This window comes from Diabrotica undecimpunctata, chromosome 3 (assembly GCF_040954645.1).
Source record: "Diabrotica undecimpunctata isolate CICGRU chromosome 3, icDiaUnde3, whole genome shotgun sequence".
Classification (NCBI taxonomy): domain Eukaryota; kingdom Metazoa; phylum Arthropoda; class Insecta; order Coleoptera; family Chrysomelidae; genus Diabrotica; species Diabrotica undecimpunctata.
The window spans coordinates 148,530,792-148,553,264 of NC_092805.1; the positions used below are offsets into that span (position 1 = coordinate 148,530,792).

Consider the following 22,473-nt stretch of genomic DNA (forward strand, 5'->3'; position numbering starts at 1 on the left):
GGATATTATTTTAAGGATCAATTTCAAGGAATTCAGACTCTGTGTTTAGTACTTTTTAAAGACTACCAGGTGATTTCACAAATCATCATCATCATCATCATCCAGCCTCAAGAGTCCACTGCTGAACATAGGCTTCTTCCTCATGTTTCCAACCCCGTCTATCTTGCGCCGCTCTCATCCAGTTTTTATTGAGTCTTCTTAAATCGTCAGTCCATCGTGTAGGTGGTCGACCGACGCTTCTCTTGTCTTCCCTTGGCCTCCATTCCAATAACCTCTTTGTCCATCGCCCATCTGTCATTCTGGCTATGTGTCCTGCCCATCTCCATTTTATTCTGGCTATCTTCTCGATGATGTCAGTCACTCCGGTTCTTCTCCTGATGTCTTCGTTGGTTATTCTGTCTCGCAGAGTTATTCCTAACATAGACCGCTCCATTCTTCTCTGCGTGACTCTCAGTTTGGTAGTTGCTGCTTTTGTTAAGGTAAGTGTTTCTTCTCCGTACGTCAAGACTGGGAGGACGCACTGATCAAATACCTTTCTCTTTAGGCATGTGGGCAGCTCACTTTTAAAAGTTTCTCTCAGTTTTCCAAATGCTGCCCACCCAAGGCCGATTCTTCTCTTCAGTTCATGAGTCTGGTTATCCCTGCCAATAATAATTTCATGTCCCAGGTATTTATATCTATCTACGAGTTCTATTTCTTTCCCACCAATACTGATGTTCTGGTTGGGTACCAAATTGGTCATGATTTTTGTTTTCGAGATATTTATATTTAAACTTACACTTTCTGTAGCCACAACGAGTTCCTGTACCATCTCTCTTGCCATACCTAGATCTTCAGCTATTATAAGTATATCATCGGCGAAACGTAAGTTGTTTAGATATTCTCCATCTATTTTTATTCCCTTTGTCATCCAATCCAAATTTTTAAAAGCATGTTCTAGCACCGTATTAGTTGTTTAGATATTCTCCATCTATTTTTATTCCCTTCGTCATCCAATCCAAATTCTTAAAAGTATGTTCTAGCACCGATTTCACAAATATATGGGAACAATCATCCAACAGGCTTGCAGAATTCTGTAATGAGAATCATGAATAAATGTAATGTGTACAACGATCCAATTGATTACAGTACGGCAGAAAAAAGGATCAATTTATAAAAATGTATTATAAATGGAAAAAAGAAAAAAACAAAGAATTACATATCCTAAAAGTAGGTTCGTTAACACATACCTACAGAAATATTGGGAAGTGAAGAATTTGAAATCAGTAGAAAATAAAAGAAAAGAGAGACAGTGGTATAGATGTTACAGAATAGTTAAAAGATCACATATTGAAACGTGGCAGATGAGAAATATCGTATGTACTAAATGTACAACTGTTATAGTGTATGCGCAACTTAAGGAAGGCGCTTATCATCGGCCACGTTACAATATGTGAGATGTATAGATAAGGTAGAAGACCGGAAGGATGACGCACACAGTAAAATAAAATGAAATAAGTTGAATAAATAAATAGATTATTGGTATTTTAAAAAATTGAATGTTTCATTTCTATATAGTTTCAGCCTAGTTACAGAAGTATAAAAAGTATGTTCTTAATTACTTATGAAGTGGATTTTAAAATATTCATTTTTTGCTTATAAATACTTGAATATCTGGTAAGTTGTTGATTCATTGACAATTTGAAAATTGACAGTAGTTTCAGTAAAACTTTTTTTGCTACGCATACAACATATTACCCAGGCTCATTTTTGTTTAAGGTTCAAAGGCGTCTTTTTCTAACAGCAATGTCGATTGTGAATCTTCCTTTAGGAAACTGATAGACTGAAGAGAAACGTAGGCCACCTATTTACGTTTCTAACTACGGAGAAGACACAGATACGTAGATTGATAAAAAATGATAAAAAGATTGTGAAACTGTTTTGTTGTGGCATGTCTAGAGTTAAATATGCGTTTTTATGGGATTAAGCCACAAGTGATTGTAATAAAAAGTCCATTTTTAACTAAAAAATTTGATGTTTCGCTTTCCAGTCCGGAAATCTTATTCAAAAAGTTCTTAAATAATCTTTGAAATCGAAACGTCAAATTTTTAATTAAAAATATAATTTTCATCACAATCTTTGTAGCTTAATCCCATATAAACAGAATACTTAAAAATTGAAATAACTTTGTCTCTGTCATCTAAGCATATCACTAAAATTTATGATATCTAAAGATTTACAAAAACAATTGCCCTAATTAGACGACTTCATATCTTATATATTACGCCGCAATAAATCTAATTACAAAAAATGTGTCTGTATAATCTGAGATCTTCAAATTTTAAAGGTTTGCACATAGTTGACAGACAGGAAGTTGTTTCCACTATCTAAGGTAGATGGCGCCACTCCGTGCCTTTCTATGTCGACCTACTATTATTTGATGGCAGGAGCACAAACTTTTAGATTATGACAGACTTTTAGGTAGACTGGCAGGAAAAAACAAATTTCATAACCAAATCGACCACGACAAATTTATAGAAACTCTCTTGGAGATCCACATATGACATTTAGGGAAAGCAATTTACAGGGGAAACAATAAAAATAAGCTTGTTGGGCAAATATGCCAATGTTTGCTGTAGTAGCTTCAACTAAGTATTTTAAAGGCTAAACTAACAAAAATAAAAGCAAGTATTTTACCCTAAATCAGGGTTCGTTGGAATTGATATTTATTGGAGATTTGCAGGATGTAATTAGTATTAATCTGTAATTTTGAATGCCTTTACTAGAGGGTTTTTCCAAATCCATGAATGTTTCTACATTTTCTTCAAAAATTACCGTCTAGAATGCTAAAAAATTGAACATTTTTAACAATTTTTTTTGTATCTTTATTATTATATATTATGCAATTAAACTTTTTTTATTATTATACAACTTTAGAAGATTACAACAAATTTTTCGCCCAAAAAATTACTGCTCCATGGCGGACAGTTAATCTCTGGAATAGAAAATCTGAAATATAAAATTCGAGAAGGGTTTTAAAAAATTCCTTACGTAATATTTTAAAAGAAAAATTGAAAATTCTTAAAAAAAAACAAAATGGCGGACATTTGAAAAATTGACCTTTTTTTCGACTGTTTTCAGTCAACAATTTTATTATGACTTTTTTTTGCTCAAATTGTAGTAAACTATCATAAAGAAAACCATAACAATCAAAACACATCAAGGTTTATTAAAATCGACCGACTAGATCCGGACATTAAATATTTTGAGAAAAACTACGTTTGATGCCTAGATGCATTTTGTTTATTTTGGTTGTCTCTATGACAGTTTACCACAATTTGACCAAAAAAAAACTATAAAATTTTTGTGACTGAAAAAAGTTGAAAAAAGATCATTTTTTAACAATTTTTTCAGATGCCCGCCATTTTGTTTTATCTTTAAGAATATTCAATTGTTCTGGTAAACTATCACGTAACCTTTTTTAAAATCCTTCTCTAATTTTATATTTCAGATTTACCGTTCCAGAGATTAACAACTGTCCGCCATGAAGCAGTAATTGTTGGACGAACAATTTTTGGCGCCATCTTTAAAATGCAGTAACAATGAAAAAAAATTTTTTGTAACCTTCAAAAGTTGTATAATAATACAAAAAAAAGTTTGATTGTCGTATATCATAGATAATTTACAAAAAAAAATTTTAAAAATGTGTCATTTTTTAGCATTCTAGGCAGTAATGGGTCCTTAAATGCATGGGTGTCATTTTAAAATGCTAAAGTAGGTTAAAATGTCAGTGAAAACTGTGTACTTGGTCTGTGATCTTGATTCGTTTTGGATATTAGAAAAAAATGTACATTTAGTAATAATTTCACACTCAGCCCACAATCGACTTATTGTTATTCAGTAAGGACGAGTTGGAAATTATAACCAAATAAGATTTTTCTAATATCTTCAAAACGAAGAACGATATCAATACACATTCTTTGCAGTTGTTTTAAGCTATTTTAGCTCTTCACAAGTCATGTTAAAGGCAGACACCATTAAACTTAAATTTTTTACCAAAATATAGAAAAATTCATGGGTTTGGAGATAACGCCCTCTCGTAAAAGTATGAAACATTACAAATTAAAACTAATTATATCTTAAAAAACTTCAATAAATATCAAATTCCATAGTTCGGGTAAAAATTACATCAGTTACACCCGTCTTTGTATAAGATTTAGCAGCGCCATCTATATATTATTTAAAAAAGGAAAAAATCTTTATATTACAGCGCTGTTATATAAATATGTTGGTTAACCAATATGTGAAGATTCTCTAAATCGAAAAGTAACAAACAACCACTGTATACAAATTTATTCAATGCAATAAAAAAATACAATAAATTTACTGTTCCCATAATTTGAATTATATCAGGTTATTGGAAAAGGGTGGATTCAGGTGAAGGTTATGAATTTGGGAATGTATCTGAAAATAATGAAAATGTTAGTTTCCAAAAAATGAATATTTTTATTGGGTATGTATGACACATTAGAAACAATAATCAAAAATCACTTCATATCAAAAACAAATGTTATTAACAAACAAAAAATTATAGACAACAATGTTAATTACAATTTTTTTAGAATTTACACCATTTTTTAATACAAAGAGTATAACAGTAGTTTCAGAGGCAATATTACGTTATGAAATAATTGTTTTACCAGTTTTTACAGGACATTATTTCTATTAAAAAATCAAAGAAAAAGTGGTAAGGGGGATCAACAATTTTAACAGCATTTTTAAACTTAAAAAAAATAAATAACAATACAATAATTGTGTATGCCAAAGTAATTATTGAACGTGTGTAGGAATATTAATAGAGTGGTTAAACCTAACTACTACAAAGATAAGAATCAACATTAGTTATCTACAAGCATGTTCAATGAAGAACAAGAGACTAAGAAATAAAACTAACTAGAAATTGACTATATAAATATCTGTAGTCAATAATTACAGTAGAAAGAACTTCTCACAGACCGAGAGGAAGAGAACTGCTTCAAATAGTGAAGCAAAGGAAAGCAGCGTACTTGAGTCACTTATTTAGAAATTCCAAGTACCAATTTTTAAAATTAATTATGCAGAGAAAGATTAAAGGAAAAAGAGGCATCGTGAGAAGGAAATACTCGTGGCTAAAGAATATAAAGGAATCGACAAACCTAGACGACCATGCACTTTTCAGAGCCACACAAGATCGGAACAAGTATGCCAGAATTGTCGCCAAAATTCACTAAATCAATAAGGCATTAAGAAAAAGATCTGTAACCCAAAATAAATGAATTAAATACAAAAGAAGTAATAATCCTAACTCGAAAGTAAAGTTCGGAAGAATCAAAGTCAGAAAAGAAATATTTATCACCTGCAATATGCTTCTCTGGTAGTTTAGCTTATTAAAAACGTTAAGAAATCGCTGCTAATGCCGAAGCTCAATTCAAAATAATTTATCCTATGTCATAAAATATTAACACTGATACTGCTGTATAAATAAAGGAGATGCTTTAAAAAATGTGTAAATTCATTTCTAAATATAAAATAATAAAAATTAGTATCTTTGCTTAAATAATAAGCATATGACAAATGAATAGAATATTTACATATGGTGAACTACTGCAGATAATAGATAACATATATTTTATAAAAAAAGGTGTGGTATTATTCGCATAACAATAACAGAATGTGATATGCTTATGCAACATCCTATAGATTACATCGTATAATTTGTGCATTCTTTGTATTTACTGAATACGTTTTTTAGCTTTGCACGTGTTGTTTAATGCAAATACGTATATTTAGACATTGTAGTAGTAATGGAGAGGTGATTTCACTACCGGTGATTTAATTACGGTAATTTAGAAATCACTGCTAACTACCGTTCCTTGCTAACTTCGATAACCGTGATTAGTGACCAGATATATCATCTTACAAAAGGTGTTTATATAATAAATATGATATTCACGGTGAACGAGACGGTGACTAACATCTAATGATTTAACAAAGGTGAATTTTAGGAACGGTAAAAAACGAATTTCCATAAGCATTTTATTATTATCTACTGATATTTCTTCTTTTAAAATAATAAATTTAAATGAATATCATTAAACGTATATATTTTTTCTTTCATAAAAACATTTTTAAAAGTTTCAAGTGATTTTTTAGTTGTAGCGTTAATTATAGAGTTAATTTTTAGTTTTACTTAAAGAGGAAGCATTAACAAGAGATTTTTAGAGTGATTTAAATGGATTACTTGATTTTTAGTATTGTAACTTTGTTATTATAATTCAAACCATCTAGTTGCGTAAGTTAAACACATTCGATATCAGCGATATGTTTCTATATTACTAACTAACACAGAGTAATCGAAATCGTGTTATTTAATTAACGATTACGATGACTACCTGTTACTGTAGATAAAAGAACGGTGATCACAGTCACGGTTTAAAATCACTGTTATTTAAAAATCACAGTCACTGATCACAGGGTGATTTAAAAATCACCACATTCACCATCACTACATTATAGATATTGTCGGTATCTAATCGGTACACGATATTTTTGATATGTATCTACTACCACTAAGGTTAATTACGAAATCGTTTGTAATGAAAACGTTTTTGTATGTTTGTTCTAGTATTTAGTTTACTAGAGATCAGTTTCAGTTTAAATAAAGATGTTTTGTTAAAACGATTTGATACACTTAAGGTGTAAAAATAATAAAACAGAAGTCTCAGCTTATCTATTAATTAATACGTAATGGATGCCTAAAATTTTTTGTGTGAAACGATTTTTCAAACATAAATATCGATCTTAGATACCTACAATGCTGTTAAACGAACATATCATACCTTTTTTAAATATATATTATCGTCGTAGTTCAAATTTTAACAATAGTATTAAACTCTATACAATTATATTAACACAGTAAATAATAGAACTATGCCAATTGATATTGTAATATATACAAATTTTTTGCGCAATTTCAATTTTTACATAACAAATTGAAATAAGGTAGTTAAGTACAAAAATAGCAACCTGAACGTGAATTATACAAAATAATGCTGATAAAATACAGTAAAAAGCACTGCTTTGGAGGGAAAATGTATTAAAATAATTTTATTGAAGCATTCAAGATGTGTTTGAAAATGGAAAGTAATTCTGTTCGTTGTGATATGTATTTTGACAAGTAGATCTAAATTGTTTGCTTTTACTAAATACTAATTTTCTTATTAGTTATTTCGGTATGCCGTTTTAAAATTAATTTCGGGAATGAACGATAATAAAGGTATATTTAAACTAATCTAGAAATAACAATAATTTTATAATTCTTGTTGGTATCACAATTACCACTAAATAATATAAATATTTCAAAAATTAGCAATGGTATTTGTGAAAAAATATATTTTGTTTCAAATGTTTAACGCATTATTTCTATTAGAATATAATTATGTATCAACATTAAATGTTTTTATTAGGCTATTGTTAATATTTCAATATCTTTCTGTATAATTTCTATTTAATTCCTTTTTCGTTCTGTTTAACTTTCTGACAAATTGTTTAACACAACTCTTAAATATCTATAGAGAACGCTAATTAGAGTGAAGTTTGGTGGATCATCTTTTAAAAAGAGCCAACATTTTTTAACAGCATTAGTTATGCAAATCATGGCCACGAATCTGTGAAGGCGCAAGTCTGTTTAAATAACAAATAACCCTCAAACCTAGTCATAGTCACTGAATGAATGTCGAGCTTCCAATTGTTTGGTAAATGGTAAATGCCAGTCAGTTTGGTAAATGGTAAGATATGTCATTTTAAAATTTAGCTGGTATATACTGTGAAGAGACATTTGATATGCCAAATAACATCATAAAAGTGCCAAACACAGAGTATTTGTAATATGTAACTGATATCCAAGGAGATATCCAAAGATGATACAGTCACACAACCACTCGCAAGGATTATTCAACTTGTTCACTAAATGAAGATATCAAATACAACAATTTGATATTACTAAAATATTTACGATAATGGTTAGAACAATTAAGAAGCTTTCAAAGTTACCAGCAATTATAAGAATAAGATATACTGACAATGACAGAATATAACAATCGTACAAAATATATACTATATATATACTAATAATATCCACTGTCCAGCCAATGAGGAGCAACTTCTATTATAAACTTCCATGTCGTTTTATTTTGCCCATTTAGGTCCCTATCCCAAATGGCCATTAAAAAGCTTGGCTTCAATTATGCACAAGAACTTATACTACAAAAAGAGAAAGTGACAGAGCGAAAAAGTACTAACTTGTAAAATCCTTGTACTTGTTAAGTAAACTTAATAAATTTAATTAACAACATAAGAAAAATATACAGATTTCTAAAATCTCATATATAAACTTCAACGATATAAAAATATTTATATGAAAATGAAACAATTTTTAATAATGATAACAAAATAAAATATTCATAAAATTCAAAAATGGAACATTCTAACTGGATAAATTTTATATATCTCTTCATTTCAATAACTCTCTACTTTCCTAAGTACATTTTAACACCTAATTTGTTAAGAGAAGCTCCTACGGTGCCTTTGACAATTTGTACATCCATTTAAAACATGTTTGATAATAAGTTTATTTAGAATAATGGGTCAACTTTCACCTTCTCACGGTAGAAAAACAAATTTACGTCAGAAGATATAATAATCCTGTATTTTTGTGTTGAAATAAGGAAAACTGTTCTGTTAAGACAAAATCCCAAGACCTTCCCTTGGAATCCATGTTAATTTGTAGGTCACATGTATTAACACATGGAATACTAGTAGAACTGGTACTTGAATCAGGAATCGGATGGCATTTGAACTACTCACTGATATGTCCATACATAAAAAAAAGGATAACCGAGACCAACATATTTAAAAGCCAATTGATTAATCTTTCTGACGAGTTTATACATTTTTTTTTCTGTTTTTGATCGTGCCATCAAAAGATTTTGCTTTATTATTGATGTTTATCAAATAAGACAGTTTCATTTTAAAAATGGATTTCTAGAAGTTCGGAAACTCTTTTCTTATTTAAGTGATATATTGTATTTAAATGGGATTAACCACAATTGGTTGTAATTCCTGTGTGGACGTGTACGAACTCTTCAGTTTATAGCCCCCCATAAAATTATTAGCCCTCCGAGATATAGCAAACTCATCACCACAGATAGGTAAACTCATCACCAGCATTTTGAATCCAAACCGCTGGATTCTAAAGCGAAATATTGCCTGTTACCTATCATACTTCTTGTTTAGTTCACTTCGATCAGTTCACTATCCATGATAAAGGAACAAGGCAAATAAAGAATTTTTTTTCTTTTCGCATAGTTTTAGGTAGCTATTAATAGAATTTAGTGGAATTCCCAAATGCTAGCCAATGCATTGCATTTAATATATCTAGTCTTGGATTTTTCTTTCAAATGATAAAACCTTAGCGGTTTGCAATAATTATATGGTCTTTACCTACCACAGGGTGCAGGTAAGCCAGTGATCAGTTTGCAAATCTCTCCGGATCTATTTTAACATCCATGGTGTTATTGCGGTGATCAGTTTGTACTATTTACGAGTGTATTTATGCTAATTGGTGATGAATTTACGTGAACTCGCCTTTGTATTAATTGTAATTACCTAATAAATAAAGAAAGAGAGGTACTGAATACCACAAAAAGGAGAAAATTGGAGTATCTTGCGCTCGTGATGAGAAATCCTAAGTATGAATTCTTATATGTAATTATTCAGGGTAAAATAGAATGGAAACGTGGTACTGTACGACGGAGAACATCCTGGCTTCAAGAACCTCCGTCAGTGGAATGGAATCAGCATCACGACACACTGCGGACAAAGTAAGAATCATGTGAGTCAAACAGCGAGAAGCCACATGTTTTTCATCAGATATTAATTACTCAAATGATCATTGATATTTGAGGACCTAAGAAAGACCTCTACCTTAGAACAGTGGTCGAAATATAGTTGTCCTGATAAGAGTCTCGTATATGGATACATAGATCCGACAAACAAGTCACTGAAGAGAAATAGCCAATCGTTTTTTGTGCAAACTTGCCATGCTATGTAAATTTTAAAATCGAATAATGTAAAAAAATGTACCATATAGTTTTCACAACAATTTTCAATTTGAATGCCAATAGGAAAAAAAAATTTGAAGGTTATGTTTGCAATGTTGAATTATTTTCTTCAAAGACTATAAAACTTTTAGAAAACTGCTATAAACAGGTATTTTTCGAACGTGAAATAGACACACATTAAATACTAGTAATAAATATTGTTCAAACATATCGTAAATAGCTTACAACTTCGAGACAAATCATTTTCGTATAGTTTAATATATCCTATAATTCTACGAACTTTATATATTTTTTCATTTAATAAATGCTTTACCTACTTTCTCACAAGTTTTAAAATTGTTGTGCCTCATAACTTCCAGTATTTATTAATAAATTATCCATAAGATGCAACTTTTGCGCAATCGCAATATTTTACTATTTTATTTAAGAATACATTATAAGAATATTAAATATTGGAACATTTCGCTAAATTTTTTATTCCAAATATTAATTTATTCCTAAGTATATTGGAATTACCCATTTTAATATTTTTATTTTACATATAATGTTAAGTGACTTTTATCCATGGTTTTTGTTATAAAAGTATTATTTTCTTTTTCAATTGCAGTTAAATATATTGAAAAATATTAGACTGTTTATGAAAAAAGGGAGATACAAACAGAAGAATATTCAGAAAATGTGCAAATTTTACACTAAATCCGGATCTGTTCTTTGACAAGCGACAAGTGATGTTGACAGGAACAAAAGTTGAGGTAAATCATCGAGTTAGAATCTATAGAGAGGGCATCACGTGACTAAAAACGACCTCTTGCACTTTATTTTGCACAGTATTATGTTTAAATCTTCTGAATAACTAATCATAATTGTATAGTAGTTTTATTATTGAGTCCGACACTGATTCCACCGCCATATTGGTATGATCGTTAACCACACCTTCTGAAGCCGTTTTTAATACACACGTTAATATGCTCATAGCTTCTCCATAGATTCTAACTCGATGGGTAAGATTAAGGGGAATGTTGTAAACAATTTCGAAATTTAGTTACAGAGAAATTTACCTCAAATGTCAGTTAGTTTTAACAAGCTGCTTCAGTTTCTATTTCTTATTTATATTATTTTTGAGCGATTTAAAAGTTCATGTTTTGACCTTGTTATTTATTGCTATAACATATTACTCAAACTGTTGCACCTATGACTATGAAATTAACAAGAAATAAAGCTACTAGAATAATCCAAAATAGTAGAAACTGGATAGCACTGGAATATAAAGTAACTGGTTGTGACTGAAATTGATCATTTCATTTAAATTAAACCGTTCCTTGGAGGATTTAGTACGATTTGATAGCTGACGCACATGTAACATAAAATAAATTTAAAGAAATAATAGCTGCAGATTTGCTAGAATAACTACAAACTCTTAAGCATTTAATTAAAAATTTTAATAATTTATAAATTGATTAAAAACCGGATAAAAATCACCTTTGATGTTTTCGAATCTCTTTTTGTTTTAATTTCATTAGCAGTTATTTTAAATAAATCAAAACTATTAGATTTTTATAGACTTATTTATCTAAGTAATGTTTTCATTTCATTTTTCGTGCAATACTATTTTTATTATGTATCGTTAGACCCTCATATTCTTGTTGGTTATATTCAACACTAAACTAACTTTAAGCAAACAGAATCAAGACAGATCTCAACAAAATCGTGCCGACAACTAATATACCAAACAGGAACAAAATTGGTTTGTACAAGTCATAACAAAATACGAGATTTAATCCCTATGTTTAGAAATTAGCAGAAACAAAAAATTATTGAGCATTGTTTAAAAAATGACGTGTTTACGAAAATTTGCTGATGATAAATATAAGGGAAAATCTCGTATATACGCAAACTCTGATCAAAACAAAGTCAACAACGCACACTTACATGTGCTCTGGGTGGTTCTTGATACAGCTGATAAACTCCGCTGGAGGAAGCTGACCATCACAGATCTTGTAAATCGATGTGAATAGGGGGAACCTGAAAATATATTAAGGTTAAATCAATAAAAGTTTTATTTTACAGTAGTGCCAACGAATATGGATGCTTATAGAATGCTAATCCTTAACAAAAAAGTGTCCCTCGATTCAGAGAATGTTGGAATGTTGTAGCATTTTTTGTGCACTCTGTATATCATAAAAATGTCGGTAAGGTTTTAGAAATGCGATTTATTTTCGACGAAGCATAAACATAATCCAAATGTTTATTTACATTCACAAATAAAGCGTGATTGACAAAATCTCCGTGATTGTTTGAGATATGCCTTTGCAATATACCTACCTCTGCGATATGTCTCTGGTAGATGCCTATAGAAAGTGAGCTTTACGCACCGGAGCGGGGGAAGATTGCGCGTCGATCCCGCTTAATGAACTACCTAATTCTGACGTCACAATGAGCGGGAATTTTAAAAATATATTTTAAAACATTCCTAATTTGTGTGTATTTGTCCCATAAGAAGTTGGAAATATTGATTTTTTTAATTATTTGAAGAATAAATAAGAACTTTTGGTTATGAACATTCATTCTGCGATTAATATTGTTTGTTGTTCGTAAATTTGTGAGGTAATATCAAAGTATGAAGATATTTGTAATGTTCATATTTTAAGGTTACGTTATTGTTTGATTAAAACTTTAATTAGTTTTTTACTGTATTTCAAGGTATTTTGTTGTTTTTATCAGAGTTACTTCACAATAAATAAATAAATCATTGAATTTATTTACGAAGTTAAAAAATATTTAAGTTAATGTTTTATTCTTTTTTCGTTGCCAGTGATTTTATCCTGTAAAAGACTAAAGCTATTCGTTTTCTCGTAGTTTAAGTTGTAATATAACATTATGTGGGAAGCTTTCTTTCAAATTGCCATAATGAGTGTTTAAAAACATGTTTTTTGAATGTTGTAATACTTTTTGAGTTTTTAGATTTAGATTTTGAGTTTTAGATTTGGGCATATAATGGTTAAAAAAATTGAATATATCCAGAATTTTCTTTTCTATTTAAACTACGAGAAAACGAATATATTTAGTCTTTTAGGGGATAAAATCACTAGTACTTAAAAAAAATTAAACATTAATTTAAATATTTTTTAACTTCGTAAATTATTTCAATGATTTATTGGTTAATCTTGAAATAACCCTGATAAAAACAACAACAAAATAACTTGAAATACAGTAAAAAAATAATTAAAGATTTAATCAAACAATAACATAACCTTAAAATATGAACATTCATAGTAAATATACTATCTTTATACTTTGATATTCTTACCTCACAAATTCACGAACAACAAATAATCCCAATCTCACAGAATGAATGTTCATAACCAAAAGTCCTTATTTATTCTTTAAACAATTAAAAAAACCAATATTTCCAACTTCTTATGGGACAAATACACAAATTAGAAATGTTTGGAAAGGTCTTTAAAACCCTCGCCCATTGTCAAGTCAGAGCTTAGGTGGTCCATATCCAAGGAAAAAAGGATTGTGGTTTTGGCGGTGTGGGTGGCCAGTTGGGTCACGCCGGAATGCTCGGCATCTCCGTGCGAGACGCCTGCCAGCAACAAATGGGTCATAGAGTTCTACGTCTTCCTCCCTATCACTGTACCTTATATCTCATTGAGCATATTTGGGGGATATCAAAAAATTATTATAATCAACATATAGGTAGGTATGGAACAACAAAAGATGACTGTTTGGCCATGTGGAAAGAAGCATTATTAACCATCACTCCTGAAATATGGCCAAACATCATTCAACGTGTGAATAAAATCATTTATGACTATTGGGAAAGAGGGGTCCATTTTGATAGGGATGACATTGCACCAGTGGTTATTAATTTTATTGAATATGGTGAAAACAGTGACAGTGATGAAGAATTTAATTTTGATTAGTAAAAATAAATGCTTTTAATACTAATAATTATATTAAGTTTACAATGGAAATAGAGAGTAATGTCTTTCTTAGATTCACAAGGAAAATGAAATTCGTGTAGTTGGCTGTATACCATGAATCACAAAAGTTTTATTTAAACATCCTTTATAAAAGGTATATAATTAAAAATACCCTTTCGGGCTACATCACAGAATATTTTCGGACTAAAAAGTCCATCATCAGTGTGTTATTACCTGAAATAAGCATTACCACTTTAGTGAAAGCAAACACAAAGGTTAAATTTTCACTAAGGTTGAAAAAGCAATGTGGTTAAATACTTACCAGGTATACATTAGTCAAGCCATTAAATATATGGATAAAAACTCAAAAGTTACAAACTTTGTTGTCTGTTACATTATTGTTGAAAATATGTTGTGATGTTAAAGTATTTAACAGACACCCTGCATGGCAACTTAAGACTACCAATAGGGGTTGTTGCTGACACTCAAACCTTCTCTGAATGGGTTCTAAATGACAACTAATTAAAATTACAGTTTTTGAACGGATGCATGAACAAAGCAGTCAATGTTACATAGCTTAAGAATATAATATAGCTAATATTTCCAAAAATGTCAACGTTAGGAAGACCTAATGTGGCACCGAGAGAAGAAGAAGGAAACTAGATCCTGACAGTCCAGAATCGAGGGACTTATGTTCAATAGTGGAAAGTAACGGCTACATGATAATAATGATGATGACTGGTTCTGTGACGTATGTCCATCATTAAACTTTATGAGTATTTAAACACGTGATTTTAGAGGTTTATACAAATAATAGTGGGGTAATATTTGCTATAGTATTTCTTTAAACATTTTTGTAATTAGACTAATTTTATTAAAATAATAAATTTCTATTTACTTACTGATTTTCCATGTTTTTGCTCTTTAACATAGTGTTGACTTCTTCTGCTGTGAAAGGTCCTTGGAGTTTTTGTCCGTTCAACATCTCGTCTTCGAGTTCCTTAATAGTTTTACCCGTTTTAACGAAAGCCTCACTGACTTTTCGGTTTCTACCTCCATAACAGGTAGTGATAAGATCAGCAACACCGCAACTTTCGAAGAATGTTGCCAGTTTTCCGCCTGGGTAAAATACGTCTACAAACTTGACCATTTCCATCAGTCCCAGACGGATGACAGCTGCCTTTGTATTATCTCCCAGACCTAGTCCATCTACGAAACCAGCACCACAAGCAACGATATTCTAAAAAGAAAAATGTTTTCATTTTAATTAGTTAAACGAATTCATGACATTCTTTCTATTCAGCTTATCCTTAGGTAGGCACAACAAAGAGATTTTTAAAATGCCTATAACGTTACAAATGAAAACACTTTTATTATCTTCAAATAAACTACGACGATTTGATATCGAAAATATTACAACCTGTATTATTGCGAATATTAAGACAAATGAACATTAAATATAGAAAAAGGAGTAGGAACAGTTTATTATAGAGATATTATTTTGTGGTCGAGACATTACCTGAACAAAATTAAAGACTATCCACGTGAAGGAAGAAAACTCTATTTAGATGAAACATGTCTGAATCAAGACCCTACTGTCTCAAAGGTGTGGCAAGATTTTGAAGTTAGAAACCGTCGACAGGCCTTTATTGACGAGTTGTCAACGGATTTGAAAACGCCAGCAGGCAACGGACGGAGATTAAACCAGCAGACAAAGAGCATGCAGGTAGCGAGGGAAAACTTAACTTTTAAATTGGATGATGTGAAAAGCCTGCTAACTATCGCTATAGAAAACATCACGCCCGACTAATGAAAAAATTACATATACTAGATATAAGAAAACATACTAGAAAATAAGGAGAATGTGAGATCTAGACACTAGAGAGGACGTTTCTATTGAATCATTAATTTATCAAAGTGAATAAAAGTGATGGCGATAAATATTCACATGGAAAGATAAATAGAAAAATTTAAGTTGTTTGAAAAATTATAGTTCTGGAAAAAAATTAAATAGATTGAAATTGATATAAGCTATTTCTCTGCATTAGTCAATAATTTTCTGTTTACCTTAAGAGCACCACAAACTTCAACGGTATCTTCATCGTCAACAACGACAACTCTGAAATAGTCGGTCTGAATAATATCCCTTAATAAAGGTCCAAGTGATACGTCTTTGCATCCTATTGTGGTTTCACAGAATTTTTCGTCCGCTACTTCTCCTGCCAAATTGGCACCCATAAGGACCGAGCAAGGAATTTTCAAATGACGTGTGATGATGTGTGAGATTAGATCTATACCGCCACCTTTTGCGCGGTCGAATCCCTGTAAAAATAAGAGGTATTATTATACGGAAAAAAGTACAGATCTCGCAAAGTAGATTATCAAAACATCAGATTATGTAAAAGCACAAGCATGAGTTGTAAATGACATATATTGTCGATATCCAATATATTTTAAGAGTTTATTATAAGCATTATTAGCCTTATGTAATTGTTGCATAAAGTTAATTAAAAAGCAGTGTTTGTTAAGATTATTAATTACTTCAAAAATGTAAGTATTATTTTAATTTAATTCACTTAAAGAAACTGACAAATGGACCATAGATGATTTTCTCCTCTTTTGTTTTTTTTTTAGAAACCTACTGGGCCTGATTGAAAGGTTTACGTGGAAAAAAAGAGGAAACCAGTTTATAATTTAAAAAGTTACTGTATTCTTCGGTATATTTTCCCATAAGTTCGATTCGCTGATAAAGTCGAAGCCATAAAGGGATTTGCCTCTTCAGGTAAATAGTAAAAATCATCAGAAGTGAAAATTAAAATGAATTAATGTAGGTATATATATATATATATATAGCTAAATATGATTATATTTTATACTTCATGTAAGGGAAGAAGTTTTTCAATTGTTAGTAAGGTATAAAGTATGTCTGAAAAAGTTGGCAACAAATGGGAAATTTCTTTATTATTAATTTCATGAAAAAAACTAGTCTTCATACACATTTCTGCATTGCATAGAAATCAATAATCAATAATCAAATTTATAAAAGTTTAAGTGGTATACACCGAAAATCAAAAATATTAATTTATGCTTAAAAGTGAAGTGCTTTTAAATTTAGGTGCAGCATAAAATGTTATTTTAATTTGGTTGTAGGAATTAAAAATTATTTTTAAATTTAGATCCATGGCCTTTTAATGATGTATCAGTAGGTGTATTAATTTTTAATTTTATTTCTAATTTACCTCATTCAATATTAAAAATCAACAAATGCAAAAGTATTTTTTTATTTACTTTTAACTTTAAATGTATTATTTAATTATTAGAAAGCCATGAATCTAAACTTGGACATAATTTTTAATACCTACCTACAAACATTTTAAAATTACATTTTCTTGCATATTTAAATTTAAAATCACTTTCCTCTTCAGTATTAATTAATAAATTTGATTTTCCTTATCTACCACTTAATATTTTATAAGATTATCGATTAATGATTTCTATGTGATGCATAACCTTTATTGAAGAATCTTTTTTTTTTTCGTGAAATTATTAATAAAGAAATTTTCCATTTTTTGCCAACTTTTTCAGACATGTAACGGAAAACTTAAACATAACAAGTCAACATGAATAAATATGAACCTTTTAAAACGAGTAAATCGGTACTCACCGAAGGGACCTCAGACGTTCAGATACAATTAGCGTCTCTTTGTAAAGACAATGAAGTCGACTTTACTAAAGTAACAAGACATTTACTCAACACAGACACTACACATTATTCCCCTGAGTTAGTGATAAGTTATAGTCTAAAAAAATCATTATGAAATTGACTGGCCAGCGTAAAAACCAGTGCCAATAAAACACAAAACAGACACACAAAACATTTTCTTCGTTGAGACTTAAAATAATGATTAATAACAATAATTATGGGAAATTTGTATGTTTATAAAAAGAGTTTTTTGACATTATGCTTGAATGATAATATTTGATCTGATTTTATGTACCTATATACAGTTGTGCTATGCTTGGCTATTATGCCGGTCCTGGCAGCTTTGGTAGCTGTGATAATTATACAACAATAGAGTATTTACAAGGGATTATTCAGTTTTACAGCTGTTATTAAAATAACTTTTATAATGAGACACTAAATTTCTTCACTAGATTTCTGTAAAATGTTCGTAAATTTATTCGTTTTTATTATGCTTATAAAAATATAGATATTGCTTTTATTTTACGTTTCAACTTACATTGTCTTCTTCAATTTTAGTTCAATTTATTAAACGCTGGTATTATAGTCCACTATTACATATTTTTATAAAATTAGAGACTAAAGTAACTTCGTGGTAAAGTTATAAAATAATCAGCTCTGTATTAGAATTTATGCATGAAAAAGCTAACTTAGGGCATGTTAAAATTTCATTAAATAAAGTACAGAAACGTGTAGCTAAGGTCAGCGCAGCGGGGTTCTTAATACCTAGTATTTATGATGTAACAGATTAGACAGTAATTTTAGTATACTTTTGGCAGAACCCCATATTAACTTGTATATATACTGAAAATAAAATAATACAGGTAAGAAATATACAATTTTCAAAATCCTAACTATAATTTCACTTTTAATTAATAAACATATAAGTGAGATTAAACGATAGATTGGTTAAAAAATATTAAGACAATAATATCTCGCAAAGAAATAAAAAAACATAGTGGTCAATCAAATATTAAAGTAATACCAGCAAAATATCTGTTTGAGATCTTGTAAATACTAAGACAAATTTATCCCATAAATACACTCGCGATCATAAAATCCGGGTCACCTTGAAAATCACCGATATTTCATTTTTAACGGGCTTTATCGTAAATAATAATAAAACAAATACAAACTAATGCATGTTTCTGGGAATTGTTGTCGGCTTAGCGGTTTCCTTTGCAACAAAGAATTTCAATGGTGCCGATTTCGCGGGAAAGCGCACACTTCCCAAAATGAACGGTACCTGTAACTGCCGCTTATTTTAAATGTCTCATTTGTGCTTCGACTTTCTGTTCAAACGCAACGAACAAACGTTTATTATTGCCACCATTAGTGTTTATTAGTGCCATTATTAGTGTTTATTATTGTTTATTTTTTGCCAAAAATACCCTTGACTGTTGTTGAAACGGCACAAATTGTTGCGCTTGTGAAAGACGGTCACACTCAACGGCAAGTCGCAAGAACTGTTGGCGTAAGCCTTTCTACGGTTCAACGAGTGCTTCAACGCTTTCAGGAGAAGGGTTTGCTATCCAGACGACCTGGCTTTAGACGAAGAAGAATGACCACGGTACGTGATGACCGTTTTCTTGTGTTTCAGGCTTTACGAAACCGGACCTCATCTGCGATTATGCATCGAAATCGTCTACAGGAAGTACGAAATCGCAATGTTAGCGTTGCAACAGTCAGGAGAAGACTTCGTTCTTTTGGACTATCATCTTGGGTAATGGCTACAGGACCGCCACTTCGCCTGGGGCATCGAGTTGCACTACTAGCTTTTGCTCGACAATAAGCGCATTGGGGAATTAACGATTGGAGCAAAGAGTTATTCTCAGATGAATTCCCTTTCTGCCTAACTGGATCCGATGGACGTGTAAGAGTTTGGAGGAGAACCGGTGAATGATTTTCACAAGCTTGCATTGCTCCAAGAATGCCATTATGTGGAGGCTCGGTCGTGGGTTGGGGAGGTGTATCTTCCGACTTCCGCACAGAATTACCCTTCATCGAAAATGGGTCCTTAACTGCACGAAGGGACATTACGGAGATTCTGAAAGAACATGTTATGCATACCATGCCAAGGCTTGGAGATAACGTCGTTTTTATGCAGAACAACGCGCGAACGCACGTTGCCACGATCAGTATGCAATACTTGGACGAGGTTGGAATTACGAGGTTATCCTGGCCAGCTAGGTCTCCTGACCTGAATCCTATCGAACATATCTGGGACGATTTGAAAAAACTTATTCAACCCCTAACATCTCCTCCTAACAACGGACAGGAGCTTAAGGATCTGTTAGTGAGAGAGTGGAATAACATACCACAACATGTAATCCGGAGAAAAATTGAGAGTATGCCCCGTCGTCTGCAAGAGGTCATTAGAGCAAGTGGAGGCAATATACGATATTAGTCATTGAAATTTCACTGACATTTTACCACGTTCTGTATTTTCCATTTTTTTCGTATGCTCGTTTTATCAACAATTTGGTTTGTTTTCTGCTTTTTAAATAAAAACAATAAAAAACCGTTTTTTTTTCCTTCAAAATAAACATTGATGACAAATAAAAAATACGTTAGCCTAAAAAGAAGGTTATTACTGTAAAAGAGGCAAAAATATTCCAGAAACTTGAAATTTTAAAGGTGACCCGGATTTTATGATCGCGAGTGTATAAAAGGAAAAGCTAATTTTAAAATAGTTGAGCTTCTTTCGTAAAGTCTGCAAAATACTATCAAACATTAAAATGACCAAAAGGAAAACTATACTTCATCTAATTTACTTACCGTTGCACGTCATCCGCGTCATAGCCCGTGAGGCCACATGATACCAACAAGAAATATTTAGGCGGTAGGTGTGTTCTTTTTTAGAATCACTTTGCCGAGTACATTGGCATTACAGCCACTAGACATATTTTATTATATACGCGTAGAAATAATATTTAAAGATTTCTATTAATGTTAACTTAAAGAAATACACAATAATATGTTTCATTTTATTTGTATAAATGGATTATAAAGCGTTTTTATGAAGAACATTTGTTCGGAACACACTGTAACTGTAATCGAACGAAGGTGACATTTTGGCATAAATTGGTAACACTTATTTGACAGTTGCGGTGTTGACTAATGTTAATAAGTAATGAAAAAAGTGTTGTTTTTGTTTAAGTATTCCATTTTACATCTTTATACGACGCATACAGCGGCTCAAATTGTTTTTAACAAGATTATTTTTCAACTCTTGTTTTGTTTCTATTTAGTTACATTACATATTAATTTATTTTGTTGTATAATCCACTTTTGCAATAATTATGTAACCTATTTCATTAAAAATGGATTCAGGATTTTTTTATACTTTGGCAACTATGTCAACTTCGCTCTCTGTCAATGATAATGACGTGCAACGGTATGTAAATTAGATGGACTGTACGTAAATAGAGAAGCCAACTCAGAAAAAGAAAATAAACGAAAGAGTAAAGGGAACGTTTTCCATAAGTAACAAATTGATTTTAAAAGGAAAGACAGTTAAGATTTGATTTCACTTATAGTGCCTCTGTATATTCATCTTTATCAACGTCTGTTTTGCCTTGCAATTCTTAGAAGGCATAGATTAAAGCAAAAATCTGGGTTTAGGTTTCGGCAATTAGAAATCTTTGGATTTCTAGTTTCGTGATTTATTATCAGATGTCGTTATTGTATCCATATCGACATTTTATCGTTGCTTCTTTTTCGACGGGAAAGATTGTTGTCACGTTCGGAGCTTCTGTAAATAATCGCTCCGAAGACTCCTTTTAGGATGAAATACGTATAAGCGAATATTCAGAGGCACTCTACGTGAAATCAAAGCTTAACTATCTTTCCTATTATTTCGATATACTCTTTATGAGTACGAGAAACCAATTCGCCAAAGATTTTTGCTTAGTTGGGGAGATATGTTGTGGAATGCAGTTTTAGGTTCCCCATTTCTCTACTTACATCTTTATCAACGTCTGTTTTGCCATGCAATTCTTAGAAGGCACAGATTACAGCAAAAATCTGGATTTTGGTTTCGTCAATTAAAAATCTTCGGATTTCCAGTCTCGTGATTTAATGATTTAAATTGATTTTACTTTTAGATATTGTTATGTTATGGAGTTTATCGAATTCGTCTTCAGAGTATATCCAGGAACTTAGAATAAAATACTTACTTTTATAAGTGATAATGCTACTGCAGTAGGTTTTATTTTTCCTAAAAGTGTAGCACATAACGTCCTGATGAACTGATGGGGTACCACGAAGATTAGAACGTCGGCGTCTTTGGCTGCGTCTACAACATCTGGCACAGCGACCTAAAGAAAAATATATATAGTTACATTATTGAATCTACATTATTTCTAAATTTTTAGATAATATTAAAATAAATAATGGTTGCAAGATAATAATAGCAATAGGAGAAAAAATACAAAAAACAATGGTTTTGAGATTGAAGATAAAGTCGATTCATTGAGCTTGTGAATATTTTAACAGAGCCATTGTCCGAAACATACACTGTAACATGTCAAAATTCCGATACTTACATCTGTCAAAATTTTCGTTGTTTTATTAAATTTTTTTGAAGTGCCGAAAAATATCCCGTTATGGACTACCCTAACAGTTCCGTCTAATTTTGACTACACACCAATTTAACACTATC

General features: G+C 31.0%; 1 protein-coding gene across 3 annotated transcripts in view; it reads right to left on the bottom strand.

The window, feature by feature from the left end:
* Nucleotides 1-22,473, bottom strand: part of Gpdh1 (Glycerol-3-phosphate dehydrogenase 1) — a 61,653-nt gene that overhangs the window by 15,392 nt on the left and 23,788 nt on the right. For 2 of the 3 annotated variants that reach the window (XM_072527096.1, XM_072527094.1), the window contains exons 3-6: nucleotides 21,989-22,129; nucleotides 16,136-16,390; nucleotides 14,971-15,308; nucleotides 12,069-12,161 (exon numbers count right to left, since the gene is read on the bottom strand). In XM_072527096.1, coding sequence (XP_072383197.1) covers nucleotides 12,069-12,161; nucleotides 14,971-15,308; nucleotides 16,136-16,390; nucleotides 21,989-22,129 — 827 coding nt within the window. Of the gene's footprint in view, nucleotides 1-4,317; nucleotides 4,444-12,068; nucleotides 12,162-14,970; nucleotides 15,309-16,135; nucleotides 16,391-21,988; nucleotides 22,130-22,473 lie in introns of those variants that run through there. The other variant, XM_072527095.1, reaches the window with a different exon arrangement.